General features: G+C 43.7%; 1 protein-coding gene across 1 annotated transcript; it reads right to left on the bottom strand.

Moving 5' to 3' along the window:
• Positions 1-1,514: 1,514 nt before the first annotated feature.
• Positions 1,515-24,616, bottom strand: slc1a4 (solute carrier family 1 member 4). The gene is made up of 8 exons (XM_078176177.1): positions 23,966-24,616; positions 12,356-12,398; positions 10,167-10,232; positions 5,377-5,543; positions 4,978-5,211; positions 2,948-3,142; positions 2,613-2,747; positions 1,515-1,903 (listed from the first exon to the last, which is right to left on the bottom strand). The coding sequence occupies exons 1-8, from the start codon at positions 24,478-24,480 to the stop codon at positions 1,660-1,662; spliced, it is 1,599 nt and encodes a 532-aa protein (XP_078032303.1). The 5' UTR covers positions 24,481-24,616; the 3' UTR covers positions 1,515-1,659.
• Between the last annotated feature and the right edge of the window lie 1,676 nt (positions 24,617-26,292).

The raw sequence follows: 26,292 nt of genomic DNA, 5'->3' as shown, positions 1-26,292 counted from the left end.
CAGGTCAGCTAAGCACACCTTAGTCTTTACATGTGATATTATCTACGCAAACATTAGCTAAAAAATAAGAGTATTAATCATAGCTTAATGATAGCTGCATGTTAACATTGCTTTATCTGGCTAGTCAGCTTGCAAACAAAGCCCCAAACAAACTAATGTTAGCTATTTTTCTGTCTCCTCTGTAGCATATTTCTCAAAATCAAATAGCAACAAAGCTAATAGCTACTTTTATAAATAAAGCAGGTTATTAGTAAGAAAGATGCCAACACTCACACATATTTGCACAGCTAACTCGCTTAATTCAAACTGCTGATGCATAAATCCAACTTTTAAAGGCCAGCCAACGTTAGCTGATATGTCTGAATGTTCAGTGTGTAGCCATTTAGAGAAGCATGTTTAGAAAATGCTGAAATCAACTGGGAAAGGAAGGCAGGTTAAGATATGTGCCTTATGTGTGCAGTTGGCTTTTTCTGAGGTCTTTTTCTGTGGTGTTATAGATTTAGAGAACCTTGGTTATGTAAATAACCCCAGTGTTCTGTTTACTCACGGATAAATAGGATTAGTCGGGGGATATAACACGTATCAGTGGGTTTTCCCGCATGATACATAATGGCAATGCATACATCTAAAGACACTGTTTCAAATGGGCCAGTGTTCAAAATGCTTTACCATACTGGGCCAGTGTGCCACCAGATAAACTGGTTGTGTGAGGACAAATCTTTAACCTGTTATTTGAAGGGGTTAATGTTTGACATTGTCGGCTGACTTTAGTGGTCAGCAAATAAAAGTCTGGGCACATCTTGTAAACACCCCTCTGAATTATGACAAACAACTATTTGAAACTTGGGACCAAACAGTTCCCTTGTCAATCTGATTTAACTTTGAAAGGCAGAATTTGCTGTTTCCATGCAGCAAAGAGTGTGAAGTAGTGAGCTATGGTAAAATGTAAATTGCAAACACTTCCACCAGGTGAAGTGAAGTGAGTGAAGAGACGTCCCAAAGGTGTAATAAGGTTATAACGGACACTGTCAAGCATGTGTTAGACCCTTGGACTTGTCAGCATTTGGCAAGTTGTTAGTGTTCTGTGGTTAATGTTGGTCGTTGTATTTGCTGTCTGAAGATAAAACAAAGAAATGTACCTGATGATGCTCTCATGAACAAACTTATGGCCGTGAGCATCTCATACAGTGTATCAGTCAAACAGAACTACAACATTTATGGGAATGTTTAAGGGATATATAACACACACTGTGTTTTCATCGCAAAATGCCTTAATCAAAATTTTAAAAATACAAAAAAATCCAACTCAAATGAGAATTAAAAAAAAAACTTTTTAGCTGGATTGAGGAATTTTTTTCAAATTCAATAATCCCCAATCATCATAACCTAATCTGCTTTAAAATATCTGGATGGAAACCCAGCTGTTGAGACCAAGTGGCTGAATTTTGACAGCACAAAAGGCAGCACTAGGTACAAGATAAACTGTCAATGCTCTAGACAGACTGTTACTATGGCACTTTGTTTTTCCTCACAAGTGAAATCATCAGTGACCTTGTTTTTTTTGGATGGACACTGTGTCAGAACGATGTCCCGTCAGCAACAACAGCAGAAGTACTTATAGGTCGAAAGGTCAGGGGGCTAGAGAAAAAGTCTTTGAGTTCACAGGACTGACTCGATGGCTTCCGGCATGGCCGCCGAGGCTTTGGTTTGGTGTGTGACCAGCGGTGAGGTCTCCTCCTCCGCCTGGATGTTGGCCACGGCCTCCACCCGGACCTCCGCCAGCTCCGCTTCCTGCTGCTTCTGCTGCTCCTGCTGCTTCCTCATCTCCTGTTGGTTGATGTGGTGGAGGATACCAGCACCCAGAGCATCACCCTCCACATTCACCACCGTGGTGGTACGATCCCTGCATGCAAAGTGGACATAAGAGACAGACAGCCTGGATTAGTCTACTTTTAGCAAACACACAGAAAATGAGATTACATGGTCAAAGTTAGTCCTGGATCAAGAGTTACCATCATTTACCTGCTATCATCATTTGGAGTAATCAGCCACTACCATGGATCATTTGTGAACGCCATCTTTTTTAAACTCTTATTTGGAGTTAAATATACAGTATTTCCTAAGAAAACTAAAAAAAAGGACTGAACAGGGCTCAACATCTCCTTATCAACCCACACAAGCGAATACATGAAACCACTACAGCACTGCACAAGGCCGAGTGTCTTATCACCATAGCACAGATGGTTTTGTTCCACAACATGGAAACAAAAATAAAACCTGACGTGACTTTTGAAGCCTGAGTTCTGCACCAACTGTGACCTGCCTCGTGAAACAGACCTAAAGCATTTTTGTATTTCAACTTGTTCATGTTTAACCTGCTGCTGTGTGTGTGTTTGCTCTGTTACTGCAGCGCAATGTTGCAATGTTGCTGGGGGGAAATTCAACACTCTTTTTTTTTTTTCAAACTGTTTCCCTTCATTTCCCTCTTTTGCACAGCCAGTTAGGAAACCCTGGTCTCGTTTTGCTTAATGTTATGTTGGCAACACGTGTGCAGATGTGATTGGATGTAGCTGTGTGTGTTTTCTGATATTTGTGTCACAGGCTTTACTCACACAATCCAGTCAACAGCAAGCATGAGGGAGAGGTCGTTGGTCGGCAGGCCGATGGCCTCCAGGATGATGGCGATGGTAATAATGCCACCAGCTGGGATGCCTGCTGCACCGACACTTGAGGCAGTGGCTGTCACTCTAGAAATAATGATGGAATAACCATATGAATTATATAGTACTACTATTAATACCACTGTAACAGACTGAAAGAACAGTTGACTTGTTAACTGGAAAATGTGAGAACAAATCCACAGATGGATGATTTTGCTAATGTTTTCATCTCTTTATGTTTATGTTGAGCAACAGGAAGAGACTTTGTTATCATCCCCTGAACTCACAGGATGGTGAAGATCTGTCCAGCGTTCAGCTCAGTATTGTTGAGCTGAGCAATGAAGACAGCAGCAATGCACTGGAATATGGCCGCTCCGTCCATGTTAACAGTAGCTCCGATGGGAAGGATGAAGCGGCTGATGCGTTTGTCCACACCGTTGTTCTCCTCCACACACTTTATCATAGAGGGAAGAGTTGCTGAACTGGTAAGAAAAAGAGATATAGAGCATTAATCTTTTCATCAGCCATTGGTGTGAAAATAATAACAAACAGTAATCTCACATACAAGCTTCTCAACCTTTATCCCCCAAATAAATGTAAGCCATAAGAGTTTTGAATTTTAAATTACAATGTGCCGGAACTTGAAATGCGTGAAATAGGTCACACAAGCTTTTCTTGTTTATGTAATATTAAAAGTCAGCTTTACTCCTAACAAGTATGTGAGAACATGTAAGCATGTTTCTGCTGTTTTTACATGCCACGTACTAGAGGTGTGGACTCGAGTCACATAACTTGATGACTTTAGACTCGACTTGACAAAATCAAAAAAGACTTGCAACTCGACTTTGAATTAACACCAATAATTTCTGACTTCACTTGGATTTGAACCTTTTGACTTGAAACATAAAGGTCAAAAAGTGCAGATGGAGATGCAACAACTTCCATGATTGCTCAACATTTGAAGGTGCACAAAGGATGGTAATTTGAGGCTATATAACCTAGCGACCTAGTGCTTGGCTAACATTATTAGTCTTTTGTTAAAATGGCATTACATTTGGTGAAGAGCGCATTATGGCTTATTTTGGACTCAAAAAGTTTAGGACTTGGGACTTGACTTGGGACTTGAGTGCAAATACTTAAGACTTACTTGTGACTTGCAAAACAACAACTTGGTCCCACCTCTGCAACTTAATATCCAACTAAATGTCTTTCTTAAAATCATAATGTTAACTGATGATATGGTATATCTAAATCCCTTGCAAAGGACTCCTTGAGAGGCTGTACTAGCATCATTTATTGTAGTGCTGAGTCATAAAATCCTAATCCTAAAAAAATCTAAATATTTAAACCAATAATGGTCCCAGTACGCTGTATTGTTCTATGCATTACAATATAGTGTTGAAACAAACATGTTAAGTTTGTCTTGGGGATGGTGCTCCAGCAAAGTTCACAGGGGTTACTAAACTCTGAAAGGTTATCCCCTAAGAGGCCCGCATGTGTGCCTAGAATTTGGTTTCCTGTGTGTGGCGCAAGAGGAAAGTTCACATGGGGAAAAAGGTTTTCCCTCTGCAAAACGTATATATCCTCAGTCGATCTTGTTTACGAATTCATCCTATGACAGAAATAGCCAGAGAAAGGTCAGTGTGTCGACAGTGTCCAAAGGTAAAGATAAAAATAGGGAAACTTTTTACTCATTTCATTTAAATTTCTCTCACTGAAATGCAAACAAAATGTCCCATTCCTGTGCAGTTCATCTGGGTCCTTGTGATGTTTTGCAAACCAACACCTGCAAAGTTCAGTACTGGAACCTACCTGTTACCCGTAATTATCTCCAAGTCAAATCCAAACTTGGCCAAACCCATTAATACAAGACCCCCAACCCAATCTGTGATTAAACACTGTGTGCTGTGTAATGTATTTTCCCATTCAGATGTGTAAAGCACTTGCTCAATCAGCTCCATTTGTTGTTGATGTAATGCAAGGTGACATAAAGATAACTGATTTTGCAGGCATCACCTGTCCATGTGTCCAAAGTAACTGCCCCGCTGCTGTCAGCTGCATCCTCAGCTCTGCAATGATATTTTGTCAAATGCCCTCTGCATATTTTGTCAGTCTGTTGGGTGATACAGTTGCTGGATGAGGTAGAACAATCCACACGGCACCACCTTTTGTTCTCACCCACTGCCCGCCCACATTCAGCTCATTTTCACCCGTAACCCGTGAATCTATGTAATTATATTTTTATTACCCGTTACATAACTTTTTTGCAGGTGGTACCCACAAGCCCAAACCTGCAGGCCTCTGTGTGAAAGTATACCTGGAGCAGGTGGCGAAAGCGGTGGTGAAGGGTGTGATGAGGCCTGACAGGAAACTGAAGGGATTCTTGCGTGTGAAGCCAAAGTAGATGAGCGGCAGGACAATGCCTCCATGGATAATGTGGCCCAGGATTGAAGCAAAGATGTATTTTCCCAGACTAGTGACCAGAAGAACCACATCTTCCATCTCCACAATCTTACTGCCCACCAGGAACATGATGCCAAAAGGGATATACCTGGGAGACACAAGAGGAAAGAATGGAATGTGTGATGATAACAATAACAAATGATTAATAGGTCTACAGATGGTCAGTGCCTTCTTCATTCTGAACTTTAACATATTGTCACAAAATACCATCCGATGCAGTCCAAATATCCCTTCTGCATCCAAGTCTACTTACCACATGATCCAGGAAACCAGCACCATGGTGGCCTCATTGAAAGCATTAAAGAAACGAATGAGCTCTTCCCCCTCATCTCCCAGCTTCCTCAGCGCCACGCCAAACACCATGGCAAACAACACCAGACCAAGGATGTTCATGCCATCTGTTTCTGTACCAATAGGCACCTAAAACACACAGCAGAGTCAGACTGTAAGAGAGCAAATACAGTGAAGAGGTTGTGGAAAGTGTGAAGAACCCTCTGGTGGGTTCAAATAACAATGGAAAAATAGACAAAATGGAAACTGCCTTCTAGCCATGCAGAGGGTTCAAGAGTTGAATTTGGTTTGGCAAGACCAGGGGTATGCAACCTTAAAGGAATTCTTACATTCTCCACCTGTAAAAATGTGTAGCCTATGTGCCAAGTAAAAACAGTGTTTCAACATTTCGCCAACTAAAATGTGCATCATACATCTGCGGCTGGGTGCCTTTTTCTCTACATTTTGCCGAACCTCCATAACGGTGGCTAGTCTTGAATATCCCAAGGCAGCTTAGTTATGAAGTCCAGAAGAAGGAAAAGTCTCAGTGGAATATACAGAATTAATAGTGCGTGGACAGATTTACAGACGTTTGTTGACGAATTTAAGTCTATGGGGAAAAGTCTTTTTCAGCCCAGTGACATTACATCACGGCCCTGGAAGTTGTAATTCCACTGTTTGGCCACTACAATACATGGCTTCAAAGCCTGGAACACTTCCTGGGACTGCTACCGCTGCCTGCTAGTAATTAAACTTATTTCCTCTCACACAGGCGCAGAACATAAGGGGTAGTTGGCCATTAGCTGTAGTCAATGCGGTGTGTTCAAGTGCAACTTTTTTGGCCGAGACACAAGGCACATGAGGCAATGCAACAGTTGGCCTTCAATGCCACTAGTTCTTAAATGACAGTTTGGTGTGTCTGGGCCTTTAATTGTACTTAGGCACAGTGCATGGTTGAGCTAAATGCTAACTTTAGCATGCAGACATGTTCACAATGAAAATGCTAACATGTTGGTTGGATTCTCATTTCTGTTTTTCTTTATACATTCTCTAGTAGCATTGTCGGGAGGAGACTGAGAACAAGACTTTAATTGCCAACAACTGCACCAGTAATTGTTGTGCTGTGCCCATTACTAGTAAAGACTTGAAGTCTTGATCTTTAGCAGATTTAGCTGCATGTTTACCATCATACAGTAGTTAGGCCTAAGCGTGATAGCATGCTAACATTTGCTTATATTTGCACTGAACACAAAGTACAGCTGAGGCTGATGTCATTAGTTTTTAGTCATAGTCAAGTATTGGGCAAATTGAAATTTTGACCTTTTATAGCACTAGAGGAAAGATCAGAGGAACAACTACCATGTATCCTGTAGGAAACATTAATGTGTATATCAAATTTCAGGGCAATAATTATCAATAGTCATTAATTTCACCATAAACCAGAAATGTCAACTTTGTGGTGATACTTGAGAATTAGTCAGGTGATCACCAAAGTCATCAGGAGACATCTTCTGGGAACCACATTTGTGCCAATCCATCCAGTAGTTGTCAAGACATCTTACTCCAATCCAAAATGCCAAGTCAAGGGACAGTCAAGGTAAAGTTCTTGTGATCCTCTGAGGACCATGACTATCCATACAACTTCATGGTAATCGTACTGTTAGTTGTTGAATATTTCCGTCTGAAGTCCCAATGTCTTGGAGCAACACATACTGTAAGCTTGGACTGGGACTTCATTTCTAGCCTTTCATTAAGGAATGGAAACAATGGTGGTGATATATTTTGCAGTCATTTGTACAACACCTCTTGCTACAGAGTGTGCGTGCGTGGGTGCAAAGATCTGGGGGCAGTTGAAGGATTCAGTGAACTGGATGATGGATAACGAATAAGGACAGGGACAAATCCTGAGCTCAATCCCCTTCCATTGTCCTGAGTTCTCCCACAGCTCCACCAGCTTCATCCCCCTGGCACTGGGGGGACTGTCCACCATGACCCACGACAGACAAATACCATGGACCGGTGCCAAGATCAGATCTTCCAACTGTTCCCTTATACTGGGTCATTGGGGGAGAGCCATAGCCACTGGGGAAAAGTAGTTGATTTTTTACTTGTGTTCTAATTGAGCAAATTAGATTATAAAGAAACCTCTGACTTATTTAAAAACCTGTCAGTCATTAAATATGTTTAAAGACTGGCCTGTTGCACCAAACAACTTAAGTTAGGATTTTACCTGAAGTGACAGTTTCCTTAAACTTCAAATCAGTTGCGCAAAACACCTTTAAAGTTATATTATGCAGGATTTTCCTGAAAAACAATGTAGACTATAAACTCATTCAAAATAAACCCCTCTAAATCAACAATTATGAACCACAAGGAATGTGTGGTGGTGTATTTATCTGCAGAGACTCTGCCCTCCTGCCTGTACTTTCTTCTTATGTTGATGTGGTCAGGATGTTTGTGGGCAAACAGTATAGCCCCTACCACCAACAGTGTGCAGGGGAGGTCAGGACTAGGTAGTGGCAGCACATATCCAAGAGGAAGCTATGGAAATCGAGGACACAGGGCAATATGGTGAGACGAAACATCAACTGGACAAAGCTCATTCAAAAATGAGAGTGAATCTGGGGTTGGCTTTAACTTTCAGTTTCACTGGTGAGCACTGAAAGAGAGAATGCAGATAAAGGGCGATGGTAGATACATGAAGAAAATGAACGCATCCCGAGAACAGTGTTCCACGACAGAAGAACCCAATGAATACGCTTAATATTGAGCAATGGATTTGTCTGAGCATCTTGAGTTGGATCACTCTACTTTCTGCAAGTGTGCTCTTCCAGCCCCTTTGCAATTAATGATTGCTCTACGGTTTTGCGCTACGGGATCTTTCCAGTCTGTAACAGACAAGGTAGCCTATTTCATGTGTACAAGTCAATGTGTGCTGAGTCATTCACTGAGTTTCAAACACCCTAACCCATCTGCTGAACATTCCCCTCCCATATTTGTTGTCTTGTGTGTGCTGTTATTTACAGATCAGATTTACCTTTTAGTACGTGCTTTAATGTATTGCATCCCTCCAAAAAATAATCTATCCTCTTCTGACCAATTTGGCTTTTGTGTCCTCTTTTCTTCTGCCATTTTTTACTATTTATAGGCCAACTTTGTGATACAATAACAAGTGAGGTAAGTATCTACTGGATTGAACCATTTGAGCGTAGTGCTTCAGAGGACCTTTGAAATTGGTTCTTAACAGTAGCTAACATGGTGCTGCTGTGGTAGAAACCTAAAAAGCCTTATGTGCAACAATATTAAACATTTTTGTTCAACAGTCTGCATATTGTCATCCATCTGTTACCCTGCTTTTGATTTTCTGCCTCTCCCCCGAAAAACAAACAAACTCATTGTATACTCATCTATGATCCAACATCCACTATATTTAACAGGCCCAGTGGCAATCTAGACATCTGCCACCAGCCCTCTGCCAGGCTTTGTTTGCTCCCTTTATAAACCAACGAATCACCTTCCTCACAGGCCCAACAGACATCTAGTGGGTCAAACTGACCTGGCTACTGGTCAAAACTCTTCAAAGACTGAAAGCTCATTACGTGACAAAAACAAAAATGATTCACTACGGCTTTATGGATACGTTTTAAAGTTGTACCAGCCAAGATTGGAATGTAAAAATAAACCAGACAGGGTCTATCCCTGTTAAACTAGATGCCATGCCATAACCCTAACTCAGTTTACTAAAAATATGTTCATGTGTTGGTACTGGAGGGATATCTCTCCACAGGAAGAGACAAATCCAAAGTTTCAAGCACCTTCTGAAGCTGTGTCTGTAATATCACTGCCCAGATAGAGCTGGATGCATTCACAATTTCTAAAGCATCTTTAAACACACCCGGGCTTCTAAAGGTTTCAACATGCTTTAAAAGGACTTTGTTGTCCGGACACATCTGAGTGCAAAAGTGAATACCTGTTCTAAATAACTACAATTTAAGGCAGAGTGAAATGGAGCAGATGCAATTTTACGTTCAAGTGAGGATAATGTGCACACTTTTGGACATCTTTTCACCTAAGACTTTCATGATGTTGCACTCAATTGTGTACAAGAAAGGGACACAATTAGTTGCATGAAGACTGACTGGTTAATTTGCTGTGTGAAGTGTCCATGCTTGTTAGACTGTCTAATTCAGAAAGTTACAAAATTGTCAGAAGTAACCCCCCCAAGCCCAATATTTATTTAAAACCAAAGAAGTATGGGCTATTTAAATGAACACATATTGTAGGTTAACAGTAAGTAATCACTAATGTTTTTCTACTACATTTCTGAAAGCCAGACATCCACTCTTATTCATTCACTGCTTATTTGGCACCAGTGTACCTGAATCCCTGAGACATTTCTTAATCTTTAAAAAAAAAACACTTTGACCTTAAGTACAGATTGAACATACGGCCTTATTTATAATGACTAATCAACCTTGAACCCATTCTCCCTAAACCAAGTCATCCATTAGTCTCTCACATAGTGCTTATTCAGTGAGTTTGCACCCATGGGTGACTCACATACACACACAAAAACTGCTCAGAGCAAACATGTTCTCAAAGGATGGACAGTAAATTCACCCCGTTTTTTATCTGGCAGAGGTCACTGAAGACACAGATGAGAGCACATTTCCTCTCAAAGGTGCAATGTTTAGCATTTTATACATGCAAGTATCAAAAGTGTGTGTGTGTGTGTGTGTGTGTGTGTGTGCGTGGGATGCTTCCTGTTTATACCTTTTGGTAGAGGGTGGTCCCATTGGTGTCATTCCCCACAGCAAGCATCTTGTAGTCAGTGGCATACTGCAACACGAAGAAAAGGAAAACTTGTTGTAGCTAATTTTCTTTGATGCTGCTCAGTCACACATTTTTGTTTAGTACATCCTCACAATGATGACAACTCCCCGTGTGTTTATTAGTGAACATTTTAGATCAAACCAGTCCAGCTGTTTCCCACTGCTAAGCTAAGCTAATTGTCTCCCAGCTCCACCTCCATAGTTAACCTATGGATATGAGATAAGTATTGATCTTTTCATCTACCTCTGTGAAATACAGAGAATAAATGTATTCTTCATAATGTCAAGCTTTTCTTTTAATTTCAAATAATCAGAGCAGCACTTAAAGGGACACCCCTGTGCCAGCCTCTTGCCCAAACTTCTGGCTCCAACAAACGAGATGGCGATGGCAAACATGCTGAACTCAAGGCTTCAAAACAGAAGTTTACAAACCAGTGGGTAATGTCATGGTAGGTATGTCCATTATCTTTACAGTGTATAATTTGCAAGCAGGCATCCACTCATGATGCTCAGCACGAGATATAAACATTATTGGTGTCCTCCTCAGCTGAGCTGTAGCATTAGCTAGCACAGTAATGATAGGTGAGCTAGCAGTAGATGTACTGCTACTGCTACTTCTACTGATGAAACTGCTAACAACTAGTTTGTGGATTATCTTGAGTAACCGAGTCATGATTTCTGGAAAGAGACACTGTTTTTCAAATGTATTTTTTGGAGCTTTGAGTATCACAAGCCAAGTGCCATCTAGTTCCATTATATTGGAAAGACGGCAGACATCTCTAGGGCTGATATCTCCAACACTCAGCAACTCAGACTAAAACAATCTAAACTGATACGGTAGATGGCACTACAAGTTAGAGGACCAGTATGTATTTTTTATTTTTTATATCTAACTATCCATTTAAATTCTGTAAAACTCAAGTAAAGGATAACAAGTTTTTTGATGGTTGAGATGTGTGGTTGGGAATTTAAAATTGTCACTGGCTGAAAATGAAAATAGTGATAAAAAATGTTACCACTTTAAAACAATGTCTGTTTATTTCTCTCATAAGGAATGCAGTATGTGCATGAAGCTGGGGGCCAGTTTGACACTGTCCCTTAAAGTTCAGACAGTCTTTCAGCAACAAAGGAGAAAACCAGCACTGCAACAATGCCCACTCTCTCTCTCTGCATTTCCTTAGAAAGCCCTTTGAATAAAGCTTCCCAACATCCTGACAGATCTATGGACTTTAAATGAGGCTATAGGTTCCTGAAACATACTTGGCCATGCAGAGACATACAGAATGTGACTGTAGCTGTGAAACTAAAAAGACAGTCTTCCACGTAATCTAAATCTTACACTTCATTAGTTTAAATGTCAGTTTAAGCATCTAGCTGCTTGTCATGTTGTGTAAATCTCTCCTCTCCTCTGCTTTCTTGGTTTAATCCACAGTTGGACCCATTCCAAAGGGGCTCTGCCATAGGCTGGGTGGGGTGGGTGAAAATTCAACTCTGTGACCTGGCTGCACTTTGAAACTCCATTTCCTCTCCCTGTGAAAAGTCATGCACTTGTTTGTCAGTTTATAATTCAACGGCCTGGTTTTAGGCAAGTTTTGGGCAATCAGTTGGAATACGTGAGTGAGTGCATGACTAAGTGTCTTTGCACTTTGCTTTCTGTGTGTGCATAGCCATTTTGCATCCCCTCATCCCCAAATATTGAACTTTCCTGGTCCTTATTTTAGCCTTAATAGACACGATCATAATTCTGGGAAGTGGAGCGGGCCACATTTAAGAGCAGCCAGGCGAGGTGGGTTGCTAGGCTGGCTGGAATGGAATGGTTTCGCCATGGTAACGGCTGGTGAGGGACAAGGAAAAGAAGCGTTTTGGCGAGCAGGGGAGAGCAGCGGCCTCTATTCTGTACGTCTCCTCATTAAGAGGCATTATGAGGCTCTCAGTGCTCCGGCCAGGATTTACAGCTGCTGTAAATGAACGCAGAGTGGCATCCGCGTGGTCGGTGAAATAAATTCTGATGAACAATCCACACAAGACACAGGTGGTAAGGAGAAACAGACTGAAAGCGGGGATCAAAAAGGAGAATTGGTGAAATAGTGCTGACAATTTGGTGTGGTGAAGTGAGGTGCTGGCACTCACAGAACGGAAAGCAGCAGCCACCAAGTTTGCCGGGAATAAATTCCTGAGAAAGAATGAGAAAAACATGTTAGAGCCACATAAAAAATGTTTTTCCTGTTTGATCTTTGTAATGGAGAAAAAGGTCTGGAAATATTTAAGCCAACAACTGAACACTGGCCTCAGAAAGTCTTTCAAAATCATGTGTTTGACCCATACAAATGATTAATTGTTCACAGGATTGGTTTGTCATCACACACTCCTACAGTTTGGCTCCTTTCCCAGGATCTTCCATTAAGTTCACTGTTCTCTAAATTCCCTGACAGAGCAGTTGTTCTGGCACTCATCTACTGTCTGGTTCATCTTTTATTAAAACAAATCACAAAGGTCTTTACTAGGATTAGATATTCCTGGAGGTTTCACTGTTACTCCTAACTATATGCCTGTATTTGATAGTTAAACTGAGAGATTTCTTTTTCAAGAGACATTCATAAAAATGAAAGATAATGGCTGTAGTTTGTATCCTCTCAGCCAGCCAGTCAAAAACTGCGGGGGAAAAATACTGCTTGTGAATCCACAAACAAGAAAAAACAAAAATGCGACTGACTGTTTGCATTTGAGGCAAGATTACTTGTGCAAAATGCATTTCTCTACAACTTTTTATAAGGACAGATCTAATATAATGCATTGCAGTGTTGTAACTTTGACTCATGAAGATGGAGTTTTATGCACATGTGGTGTCTCTGTCTATTGTTACCCACAGAGAGTTTAATATTTAAATACTTCCTCAATAATCAATGACAGATCATGTTATAAAGACATCAAAACAATGTTGGCAGAGTGTGAAGCAGATCAGGGTTAACCAAAGTTCAAAGTTACATGGGCGAAACATTCATTCAGACCCTATTGCAGCATTTACAGCTGTATTCTGTTGTTTGTGGACAACACACAACCATCCATGCATGAGCCATACTCGTGGCAGACTTGCTTGCACTTGTCATCTCATGAAAATCAGTTTTTTGTTATAGCTAAAGGCATTTTTGTCTGCCATCACCTCACTAAAGGTGTAATTCAAGACTGAGTAAAAAAAATGTCACCAAAAAGTCAGTGTTTGGGGGTGTCTAGTGCATGTTTAATACCAACAACAAAGCAAAGTTGTGAAAAAGCAGTGGTTTTATTTCCCTGCCTGCACACGCACAGACTGCGATTCCCACGGATATGATGTACAACGTGTGTTTTAACCCATTAATGGGCACACTGACAGCACAGATGAGTGAGCACTCCAGATCTGCAGAGGCCGTGGAGCGAGCACAAACTGAACTTAACTGTAAGAAGTTCAGTTTCCCTGTATATAAAAACCAAAGCTATTAAGATGTTTTATACTTTTCAAAAATCACTCCTGGTTAGAGCAGTAAAGGCTGATGAACTGGCTCCCCTCACTAAAGAATGACCGAAATCCTTCCAGTCTGGCCAGCACTTGCAGCATTTGAACTGGAAAGCATCCAGTCAACTGGTTTACCTCATTTGAATTACATCAGGTGCTGCTGAGAGCCCATTTGGGGGGGGGGGGGGGGGGGGGGGGGGGGCACACATTAACTTTTAGCCAATTTTGCTATAACTCAGTGCTTTATGATTATTCCACTTACAATGTTATATAATCAAAAAATAAAATATATAAATGCAGTTATCTTAACTCATCAATTGCTTGCTATTGAATGCAGGCAATAGGGAGAGAATATGCAACTGTCTGCAGCCATGCTAACAGCTCTGTGAGGTTGTATTTAGGCCCAGCAGGGTCTTAAGCTAAATACTAACATGTCCACAAGGCCAGTGCTACCATGCTGATGTCCAGTAGGTTTAATGCTCACCATGTTACCATTTTAGCTTAGCATGTCTGTATGCTAACATTTGTTAATTAGCCAGCCCAGTCACCACAGGAAAATGTTGGCATTGTGCGTTTCTGCAAACCATGGATATATTATATATTCACGTTTCATACGTATCATATCAAAGTTTCTAAAGTGATGTAGTTAATAAGCTGACCTTGTTATCAGGAGGTGGAGGGGGTGGTAGTTGCCAAACTGTTCAAGACCAACAAACAACAAAACCAGTTGTGTTTTAGCAAGTCATTGCTGTGTTTCTATCTTGTTTTTAGGCTCCAAACATAAGTGTTTTGTAGCAACCTGTCTGTGTTTTTTTCGAGAAGGTTTTTAGGCTCCAAACGTGAGTGTTTTTGTAGCAACCCATCTGTGTTTTTCCAGCAGGTTTTTAGGCCCCAACGTAGAATTTTGTAGCAACCTGTCTGTGTTTTCCCAGCAGGTTTTAAGGCTTCAAATGTGGGTGTTTCATAGCAACCTGTCTGTATTTTTTCAGCAGGTTTTTAGGCCCCAAACATGGGTGTTTTGTAGCAACCTGTCTGTATTTTTCCAGTGGTGTCTTAGGCTCCAATCATGGGTGTTTTGTAGCAGCCAGTCAGTGGAGACAATGACACAAAAAGTTGTTGATTTTTTACAGAGACATAGCTGCGTTCTCTGCCAGGTTTGTTCCCCCAAAACCAGGTATTTTGAGCCAAAAACATGGTAATTTTTTGACCATAACCAAGTGGTTTTTGTGCTTAAACCTAACCCACACAATAACCACAGCACAAATAATGCTTCAGCGTATCCGCTACATAACAATGTGCAAATGTAACATACCTATGGCTTGCAGAAACATATACCAACATTTTCTCAGGCGAATGGGTTAATCTAGCACTTGTCAAGGCATTGGACTAAAAACCCAAAATGTCAACCTCATGGTGGAGCTAGAGGGAAAGTCAGGAGATCACCAAAGTCGGTGGGCTTAATCCTCTGGGAAGCATGAATGCCTATATAACATTTCACTAGCAAGGACCACACCACAACGATATGCAGTTTAGAGATTTAATAAGGATGTGATTGTCAGAAAATGGTTATGAATGGGGTGGTGATGAATGGGGGAGTGCAGATTGCAGGTGAATGAACGGGATGGAGATGACATCATCGGAGGGTCGGACTGGGTGAGGTGTAGATGTGGGCGGAGAGACTCAGTGTGGGGGTTCCGTCTCGAGTTCTGATGAGCCCATGCTGTTTAGGAAGCCCCCACAAGAGTCTGATTAAGTGAGGCTTAGTCTGTCGTGCGCTAGACGGAGATCATTGAGGTTATTGTGGATGTAGGTTTGATATGCTTGTGAGGACCAGCGCCCGAGGACCTGAATGACTTGGTCTTAAATACCTGATCTGGCGGCTGAGGAGGCGGCGCCGATGCGGAAGGAATGGCAAGAGTAATGATCAGATGAAATTCCGGAGAGACGGAGGATGTTATGGAAGTGTTTCTGGAACCAGAAACGGGTGGCCATCCTCCCTGTTTCAGTGAGGAAGAGGGGATCTTGTGGTGAAGCGCGGGCGGAATACCGGGCGTGGATGTATCTGGTCAGTGGCTCATGAGGGCTGAGAAAGGAGTTGAGGCGGAAGATGTAGATGGGAAAGGTTACTCCTAACTGATCAGTTTTACTCCTGCGGAGCGTGAATATGAGCGGGTCTGAAGTGTGGGTGGTGATGTCGGATAGACTGGGATGACGGGAAGGATCGTAGACAGATGATGTTGGAGGGAATTCAGAGCACCTCAGGAATCCGAAGAAAGCGAGTAGAAACATTGATTCCAGTGTTAAGTCGACTGTGGGAGAGATGTAACCGGAGCGCAGAGTGCGTATGCAGCGGCTGAGCAGATCGGAGGTGAGAGGGAGGCGTCTGGCTGTCAGCGCTGGTTTGTGCTTTCGTAAGCCGTGAGCGTGCGAGATTGATTGACAAGGGAGGCCAGTGGATAATTTATGAAATAAGTTGATACCAGCTAGATATGTTTGTATGCTGGAGGCCCGGATCTTTGTTACGGTATGACAGTGTGAGATGAAGTTGCATATGGACATGGCGTCCAGAGAGGGAAACGGTAGATGATAAGTGGCGTGGTAATTCTTGAAAGAATTCCAGCCAGTGAGGTAGGCAGATAGCGTGCTTGGTGCTAAACTGTTAAGGATGGTTTCTTGGGAGATGTGAGTGAGATTTGCCAGATGAGGATTTAGCTGAATATGGTTGCTGAAAACGGTGGGATTGGTGTGGGATGGACATCCGAGTCTGGAGCCAAGCATCTGAATTTCTGGAAAGAGAAGCGGGAGAGTGAGTCAGCGATGGCATTGTGGTGACCGGGAATGTGAGATGCGCGGAGGATGAATTGATACTGAGCGGAGATGAGAGTGAGTCTGCGGGTGAATGGCATGATAGCTGGGGAACGGGAACGGCCTTTATTGATTATATCTACTACTGCTGTGTTGTCAGAGTGAATATTAATGCATTTTTTTGACCATTCGTGCCCCCAGATTAGAGTGGCGATGATCACGGGGTACAGCTCGTACAGAGCAGACGAGGGAGAGCGTGACTCTGTGTCGAGGGACTCGAACTCGGAGGGCCAAGCGGCAGCAAACCACCTCCCCCCGTAATACCCGCCGAAACCCACGGAGGGAGCCGCGTCTGTGTAGAGTTGAATGTCCTCGGGATGGGTGATGAAGTTGTCATAGAAGAATGAGATGCCGTTCCAGGATGACAGAAATTACTGCCACATGCGCATTTCTGTTTTACAAGTGTCGTCCAGAACCACGTGGTCGTGGAGAGAGGGAATGGATGCAGCTTTGGTCAGCAGTTGAGAAAGAAAAGATTTTGCCTGTGGAATTATGCGGATGGCATAATTGAGGTGCCCGAGGAGAGCGAGCAGCTGGCGTTTGGTGCACCTGTCTGTCAGAAGATAATTAGACAAGAGCAGCGAGATGCGCTGCACTTTCTCCAAGGGCAGTGAAGCCTGGAATGACATTGAGTCCAGAGTGATGCCCAGAAACTCGATGGATGTGCCAGGTCCTGAAGTTTTTTCTTCGGACAGAGGGACACTGAGGTCGGAAAATGCAGACGTAAGTGTAGTGAGACCGTGGCGAGGAGGTGAGGACGGGGGAGTCACGACAAGAAAATCGTCAAGGAGATGAAGGACGTAGGGGAGCCTGTAATTGTTGGAGAGGATCCAGCATAGAGCCTCGGATAAAGAGTCAAAGATTTTGGGACTGCTCTTGCAGCCGAAAGTGAGACGCACGGAGAAGTAGTAAGCCCCCTTCCAGCAGACACCGAAATAACACCAGAAGTCGGGGTGAATGGGCAAGACCTTGAATGCGCTAGTGATATCAGCCTTAGACAGCCATGCTCCGTGTCCCGCCAGACGAATCAGTGCCATGGCGTGGTCAATGGTGGCGTACTGCATGGAGAAATCCGGGCTAGGAATAAGGCTGTTGATGCTCGGGATGTCAGAGCCGTGTGGGGACGACAGATCAATGATCAGCCTCTTCTTCCCCGAGTATTTGCGTGTGGCGACACTGATGGGACTGATACGGAATACGGGGAAAGGAGGATGATCGAAAGGGCCTATCATAAATCCTTCCATGACTTCTTTTGCCAGTAATGTGTCAACAGTGTCGGGCTCCATGAGAGCGGATTGAAGATTGTGACATGTGTGGGAAGAATCAGGAAGCACCTCCGTGCTGGGGTGAAAACCGTGAGTGAAGCCAGAGATGAGAAAATCGACAAACTGCTTATCAGGGTGGTCACTGAGAGCAGCAGCGAGTGCACGTACCTTTATGGGCGTGCCGAGGTGACGTTCTAGTCATGCTGCTGTGTTGGTGGGATTGTGGGGGCAGGTGGTCCTGGCGTGAGCGCCCCCGCAGAAGGAGCAGACGTGCAGGAGACGGCAGCCGGACGAGTTGCAACCCCACTGATTGAAATTATTGCACACCATCCTGCCGCCCTGATAGAGGATCGGCCGTCCTCGCTTGTCGACGCCCTTTGGCACCGGCACGTTGACAGTGGGACGTGCGTCCTTGGCTCTGGGGATGACAGGAGGGGGGGGTGCAGCGGAAGACAGACGGTCGAAGATCGGGGCATTGCGTGGAGTGGTGGGGCGGGAGTGCGGTGGAGGAGCCATGATAGTGCATGCAGAGGCCGGATGAGAAGGGGCGCCACATAAGTCGCAGGAGAGGGAGGAACGAGCTGCGAAAATGCGGCAGTATATTTCTGAATCGAGGGCCCCCCAGTATGTCCCCTGGTTTAGCTGCTGCAACCGGCCGGCTGCTTGTGTGGCAAATTGGACATGGTAGGTATAAAATCCCGTCCCCCCGAAACGCAAAGCCATGTCCAACACGATGGACAGATAGTCGTCCAGCTCTGATCGACGGTGAGGAAAAGCAGAGCAGATGACGTCGCGAAATAGGGAGAAAGCTAGAGCAAACTCGACAGGAGTCAAGTCTTTGGACCTGGTTGGCAGTGACTGCTTTAACAGAACTGGACCGAGGAAGGTCTGCAGTTCCCTGGGTTGACAACTGTCAAAAAAGATGGCTGAATGAGCTGGGCTAGGTCTACATAATTACCGGACAGTATTTGCTGGCGCAGTGAGTGCGAGACGGGTGAGGGGCGGTGAATGGCAGAGGCTGGCAGAGCTGGTGGTGTGGCTGTGGCTAGAGTGTAGACGGCAGCAGAGGAAAAAACATTAGGGTGTTGGGGAGGGGAGGGGGTGGGGAGGGGAGGGGGTGGGGGGGGGGGTAGGGGAGGGGTAAGGAGAGACACGTCGGAAAGAGAGTGGAAGGCAGTGAAACACCCGCCGAAGGAGCCTGTTGTGCTGCAGGACGGGGCTCCTGGGCTGCGATGCCAGCCGGAACGGAATAGTTGGAAGGAAGGGTAGAGGAAAGGGATGTGGGGATGGAGGATGTGTGTGCACGGGGTGAGAGTGGAGGCCTGCGAGACAGGGAGGAGAAGAAGGCAGATATTGCGCGTGACATATCTGCGTCTGAGGGAGCAGGCACAGGGGGTGATACGACCTGACCCCCGGCTGGGGGAATGAATGAGAGAGGCTGCTCCGGCTGGAGTGGTGGAGGCGCCGTGACGTCACCGACGGTGACGCTGGCGGGAGTAGGCCTCGGAGGGCGACCCGGAAGTGCGGCCGGCTTGGGAGAAGGAGCTGTGGCCTCGGGAGCCCGGACGGCGGCTGAATAGAGCTGGAACAGCCTGGACTTGTTGTCGCTGCGGTGGAAGGGGATGTTTTTTGCCCTCAGGAACCGCTGGAGCCGGGCGATGGTCCAATCTCTGATGTCGGGCTCTTGCTGTGGACGTGGACATGGTGGAGATGGCCGAGTGGAGCGTGACGGAGCGCCGCGGGAGCGGCGAGGTCGACTAGACGCTGCACCGCTTCGGGAAGGAGGAGGAGAAGACCGCCGCTGGCTCCCACGGTTGTGGACGCGGCGTCGATTTCCCACCCGCGAGGACGGAGAAGAGGAGGCCTGAGATCCACGAGGAGTTGGGGCGATCTCGTTGATGGAGCCCGACGGAGAACCACGGCGAGACGGAGGGATGTGGACCACAGAGCGCAGCCGGCTCCCCTGGGAGTTTCGGCTACCGGCAGACTGCTGAGACGGGGTCAGAGGATCACCTGGCTCGAGCAGAGAGTCGTACAAGTCGTCGGAGTCAGACTCGGACAGGTTGACTTGCAACACGTGATCCATCGGTGAGTACGCACAAAAACACACTTGCTGAGATAACCTACGTTGGGTCGCCAGTGTTCGAGAGATCTGAGAGGCCTGTGGTAGAGCTGTGCTGGTATATATATATATGTTAGTCAGGTGATTAGAGGAGTGGTTGAGGCGTGGTCCTGCTCCTGAACCTAGGTTAAACAATTAACTCCATTTAATGGCAATGCACACTTGCTGAGATATTTCAGTCTGAACCAAAGTGGTGGACCAGAGAAAGATAACAGCAACAACCTGAAAAAAATAATACATCTGCAACTTTCTGACACAAACAGAACCCCACATACATGAAGGGATTGCTACTATTTATATAAATTGAAACTCAAAAATTAAAATTACAATTTGAAGTTCATTATTTATCTCATAACTGGACAGTCCAGTTTGGTAAATTATATTTTTATCAGTGTTATAAATCCACTATGAAAACGTTTTCCTTGACAGTCTGTCTGTATAGGCACCATGCTGAGTTTATTTTCACTACTGTAAAATAAGCATTCAGGGATTAGTGGAAGCCAGCAGGCCTTTTCCATGTATTAGTGTGTTTGTTGTAACTTTATCCTCTGTAGTCACACTGTATTGTGCAAAGAAATACAGACTTTGCTCACATTTATTCCCATGGCCAGACCACAGCCAAGCAATTCAGTCCATAACCTCATGACCCCTGTCAACTCTGCCTTCAGTCCAGGGCCAAATGCTGCTTCAGCTGTTAGATATATTGGCTCCACAGGCCACACTGGCAGGTAGCCACGATACTGTCACTTATAGTTGTTTCTTTGTGTCATAATGCTGCGGAGAAATGTAATAGTTTGGTTAAAATCTTGCACCCACATGAGGTCCCATGTTCTTTCCATGCAGGTGGTCAGGTTTCCCGCTGTCACATGAGCGAGGCAAGGATCTGGATTAACTCTGGGAAACCAGAGCTGAGAGCTGGCATGCTGTTCCCACTGAGCCTCCCGGAGCCCCACTGCCTCCTCTCTGTGGACTAATTTTTAAAGCTGTTACGTAACAACTTGATTTCCTAATTAATTGAAGCCAAACATCACTCATGATCCTTTTAATTCAAGCCAGCAGATGCGGGTTATTCAGCTAATGTGGTGAGGAAGGATTCTGACTTTCTGGTGGCTCTCTACATTCTGAGTCTTTTCTCTAATAGCTGGATGCTTGTTTTCAATTCAAAATAAATTTTCCTCACAGATATGTACAGAGGCATCATGCAATCACCTGAGAAAAAAAATTGCTTTATTTTTCTGAATTAATCAGATGTGTGTCTCAGAATTCTGAGAAAAGTTTCATGAGGAAAAAAATACAGAGGTTTTCCTTGTTTATCTAAATTAACAAGATTATTATCTAAGAATTATACGGCGTCACGAAAGTCCCGAAAAAATATATTTTTTAATCTGGATAACTATCTTGTTTATTATCTTGCACAAGATGTAACAGCACAAGATATATTAACTTCTGAGGACAAAAAATGTACTTGTTTGCAAAAGAACATTATCTTGGGCGCACATGATTAAAACAAATTTCCCCATTCGGGACCATAGGGGCTCCATAGCAATCTGAGAAAGGTTTTCATGGGGAAAAAAACTGCTACTGTTCTTCTAAATTCAAGAGATGAAATTCTTGTTTCTGTGAATTAATGAGGTGATCATCTGATTGATTCAGAAAAACACAAGCTGATTTATCATGATATATCATCAGTTTTGTAAAACCTTGAAGAGATTTTATAACTGTGGGAACAATTTAAGAGTATTGAGTTTAACTTGAAACAACCTTTAAGGTGTAAACCTGTAAAAAGACTTGGTCGGTAAAAAGAGTGACTCTACTGGATTTGGAAAGATGTTTTCCAGGTCACATATGAGCTCAAAGTGAGATCCAGATAAATGTTGATCCATGTAATGAGAGTGTGTAGACAGACAAACCATATAAATGCCTCACTTAGATAAGGAGCAACTGATTAAGACAACATTTGGACTTGAACATCATGTCCAAGATGCTATAAAATCCAAAGTTCTGCCAAGGTCTAACCCTTTCATGCTCAGACTGGTGTAAGTCTCTGAAGCTTGAACTGGAGCATGGTGTACCTATAGCCTCTGTGGCTGACCAAGACCTCAAACTGTCAGCTTCAGCCCAAATTCATCAGCATTAAGAATAAGAGTTCAGAATTGGCTTTCATATCCTGTGGCTTAATGATTGCTGAAATGTTTTGAGCAACTGGTGACCAGTACACATATAAAGTCTGATAAAGTCTGACTCACTCTACAGCGTTAAGACTGAGAAATCAAAGCTGCCCGTCCACCTGCTCTATTGTGATAAGGGAGAAATGCTGACAGCAGCGGACAGTGTTCAGTTTGTACTACACAGTGCTGCTGGGCTTTATCCCTCCACCTCCTTCCCTTCCTCAAAATACACCCCACTCTTTCAACAGCTGTCAGCTTTCCCTCACACTGTGGGAACTTATTATTAGGACTCCTCCTGCATGGGTCTCCGAATAGGCTGTTGCCAGTAGCTGGTATTTTCTGGACATAAAAACTTGCCTATGTGCGTAATAATGACATCAACAAGATGACATTGATGAGGATTACCCTGCTCCTCATGCTGCTCCTTGCACTCAGCCAAAATTCCTAAAAGTGGCAACCAAATTAGGTCCAAATATGAGTCTGCAAGATCTCAATGTCTACACAAGTCCACTTTGCATTTCCTTCTTCCACTCAAGAGACAGAGCATGACTGAGTGGCACTTTAGCACTGCCTTATGCTGCACCCTGAACTTAGTGGTAGAAGAAGTACTTAGATCTTTAATTAGTAAAAGTTGCAATACAACAAGTACAAATACATTAAAATTGTTAGCTGTTTTCCACCACTGACTGAGCTGCATGTGGAGGACAGGATTTGAGTAGCTGCTTTCCCATGAAACCAGTCCAGAGGGTCATGGATGCTGGAAAGGAGTGTGCAACAATGATCTGATAACTCATGCAACAAAATCTACCAATATGGGGTGTGTGTGGATGTCATTTAAGTTGATGTTGTCAGTGTGAAGTTCAGCTTGTCTAGCCTCAGCAGTGGTTGAGTAGAAGTTGATGAGCTGGGAATATTACTTTGTAGATGGGTAGGTTGTCGAGGAGGAAGTGGGTGTATTCTCCGATATATTCCAATAGCTTTTCAGCTGATAGATGGGTATACTGTAAACAGCCAGAAAAAGTGGTAGGTATACCCCGTATACCCTCCACTACACAACTGGCTTAACAGCTAAGTAACTTTACAATGTATTTTAACATGTATTTTGCAAAGTTTAAAAAGCATTTATGATTTTTGTAAATATGAAATAATATTACCCTGTTGGTAAAATGGCATTTTATTGGCTGAAGAGCACATTATGACTCGTCAAGGACTTAAAATTCAAAGTAGGACCTAGGACTTGACTTGGAGTTTGTCAGTCTTGACTTGGAACTTGACTTGAGACTTGCTTGTCTTGACGTGTGACTTGCAAAACCATGACTTGGTTCCACCTCTGCAACACACTCATTATTAACTTTTTTACGTAATCAGAAGGAGGGACTAGAACCTTCTACACCCTGATGCACTGAGGACTCCTCCACACTGTCAGTGGTCCAGACCTGAATAACTGACCTGACTGAACAAACATCATAATTCTATAAACCGCAGGCTACACTGACCTGCTCTGCAATGACATGTATCTCCATGCCACGCAGGTACACTCACAAATAAGTTGTGTGTTTAAAGAAACGTGCGCCACTGCATGTTGTGCAGCAGTACTTGCCACTTCTTGCCTTCAGCTTGTGCGCGCGCACGCCTCGGATGATTCCGTGCGTCGAGGCGCTCATGTGTGTAAGTACCAGTGTTCCCATGCGCCCGAGGCACGCTGTGCCACAATTTACCTCAGAACTACTTCACTATGACTCCAATCTGCTCCATATTCAACAGTGGCCTACATATCAGTGTTTAATTTTTCACGGTGTTGAAATGACTACAGTGTTGCCTCAGTGTTACCTGGCCAGATCTAAGAAGGAGTCAGCGGTCTCCTTGTTGCTGGTGACGCTCTCCAGTCCCAGACTGTTGGTGTTCAAGGCTCCTGCACCCACCCCGGGTTTGATGATGAAGGCCAGGGCCACCCCGATCCCTGAGGCGATCAGCGTGGTCACCAGAAAGTAGGCGACCGCGATGCCACCCAGCTTGCCCAGGGAGCGAGTGTCCAGGCTGGCGGCGCCGGATATGAGGCTGCAGACGACCAGAGGCAGGATGATCATCTTCAGCATCCGGAGGAGCATTTCTCCCGGGAAGGCGAAATAGGTCATCTGCGCCCTGGTAAGATCCATGTTTCGGACCATCATCCCGAGCCCGACGCCCACCAGCACCCCGGACACCGTCATGATCACCAGCAGGTTCTTGCTCAGAAACTCCATCAGCTTCTCCCTGAAGCTCTTCTTCGCGCTTTTCTCCAGGATCCGGTCGGTAGAGGCCGAGCTGGGCATGGCGTGCCCGTTGATCTCGCTCTTTTTCTCCATCTTGTTCTTCTTCGAGCGGAGCAGCGTGAGAAGCCGAGTCCGATTCAAGTCAGCGTGGGTTGGATACACACACACGTTGGGCGCACGCAGCTGTGTTGTATGAAGGCTGGGCTCGGAGTGATAGCGGAGCTCAGAACGGAGGGGGAGCCAATGGAGAAGGAGCGACGACACAAAAAGCCAGTGGAACATGCGCACAAATGCCGCTATATTATACCGAGAGCAAATGATGCAAGAGCGGAGGAGATTGCCAGGGTCTCTGGCAGTGAGGCACACTTTCCTCTACTGAACAAAGTGGATGATTAAACCAGCAAAAGAACAGGCCTTTCTATCCCTAGTCAAATGCAGAATGACAAAGATTCTTTCTCATCATGTTATCTCATGTTCACCACCAAAGGCCCATTTTCTGTAGAATTTATTTTTTATGAAAACATGATCATGGTCTGTTTTTTTCTTCATAAGTGCACCAGTGTTTCCCATGGTATAATATTCAGATTAAGCGTGATGCTTTCACAAACCTATCAGGCCTTTTTAATGCTGCGGTCATTTTTAAGTACTGGTCTTTATGGCAGCTACAGCTGATGTCTGAAATCAGACTGCAAGGGGAAACAACTATCATGAGAAGCTACTGTCTACAAAATGATGCCTAAGAAAACCTGGACAGAACACATTAGGGGTCAATTAAACTCCTTATTTCTTCCAACTAATATAATTAATTCACAGATCCTTGCACTTTAACACGTCTTTAAAAATCCATGTGAGATGAGATTTGGCCCATCAGGTCTACACACTGATGAGTGATGGATGGAAAGCACAAGGCTGTCAGCACCATGGCCAGCTCTCTGTCTCCTAGATGGCGCTGCTGCTCGCTCTTTTTCATCCTTTCTTTTTGTGGCAGTTCATGGAGGAAGAAGAGGTACTGAAAGAAAGATGCATAATTTCATGAACTAATGGTTATTTTAGAAGCGGAAAGTTAAAAAATACTCATATTTTCTGAGGCAAGGATCGATACATTATTGCACATGATGGAAATTAGATTTGTCCACATTTACTCATGTGAATCTTCATTGCACCTCTGGTATTTAACCACGAGATGGCAGTATTATATAGGTATTGTACGAGTATTCGTACAGCAGACAAAAGCAAACTGTAGTAGTGCATTAAGTGAGTAGAAAATTTAAAAAAAAAAACAAAAAAAAAAACCTGGCTTTGCTGGAAATGTTAATGTTCCAACTACTTTTTTTTTTTTTTTTTTTTACCAATTTAGTCATTTTCTAAAAAAAACCCATTGCATTCATTTTTTTCTTTTTTATGACATGTATAAATAAGGATAATAATAATAATTATAATTATTATTGTTGTTGTTGTGAATGAATTGTGTTTATTTTATTTTACTTTTTTTATTTTGGTTTTTACTGTTAATTATTTATTTATTCATTTTACTGTCTGATCATCTTGTACTACCTTTTGTTGCTTTTGGAGGCTCCATATATTTTATACACTTTCTATTATATTGCAATCATGTACAAAATACAGAAAAAATGTGGGTTTTGTAAGATTTTGAAATGTAAAATTTTGGGGGGGAAATGACAGTAAGTAAAATCAGCTGATCAGTTCATAAAGGCACTGCCATGCTTTAATTATCTATGCTGTAAAGGCCACGTTAGTACAATAATATGAGGAGCAGTGTGTAGACGGCAGACAGAGAGAAGCAGCCCTCTGTCGCTGACTGTCGTCTGTGTTGTCCTCAGTGACCTTAGCTGTGCTGTTGCTAAGTTGAGCTAAACTTTCCCTCCCTCCACCAATAGAGACAGA

The sequence above is a fragment of the Epinephelus lanceolatus genome, chromosome 17 (assembly GCF_041903045.1).
Source record: "Epinephelus lanceolatus isolate andai-2023 chromosome 17, ASM4190304v1, whole genome shotgun sequence".
Lineage (NCBI taxonomy): Eukaryota > Metazoa > Chordata > Actinopteri > Perciformes > Serranidae > Epinephelus > Epinephelus lanceolatus.
Note: the sequence above shows the minus strand (reverse complement) of the source record. Positions and strands in the feature narration are given on the sequence as shown.

What these genes read in the sequence shown, in the direction of transcription:
- slc1a4 (XM_078176177.1), bottom strand. Translation starts at nt 24,480, where the DNA reads ATGGAGAAAAAGAGCGAGATCAACGGGCACGCCATGCCCAGCTCGGCC. An exon ending in TCCTTCTTAGATCTGGCCAG is followed by an intron (nt 12,399 to 23,965) that starts GTAACACTGAGG and finishes ATTCTTTCTCAG; the next exon opens with GAATTTATTCCCGGCAAACT. An exon ending in GGACCACCCTCTACCAAAAG is followed by an intron (nt 5,544 to 10,166) that starts GTATAAACAGGA and finishes TGTGTGTTTTAG; the next exon opens with GTGCCTATTGGTACAGAAAC.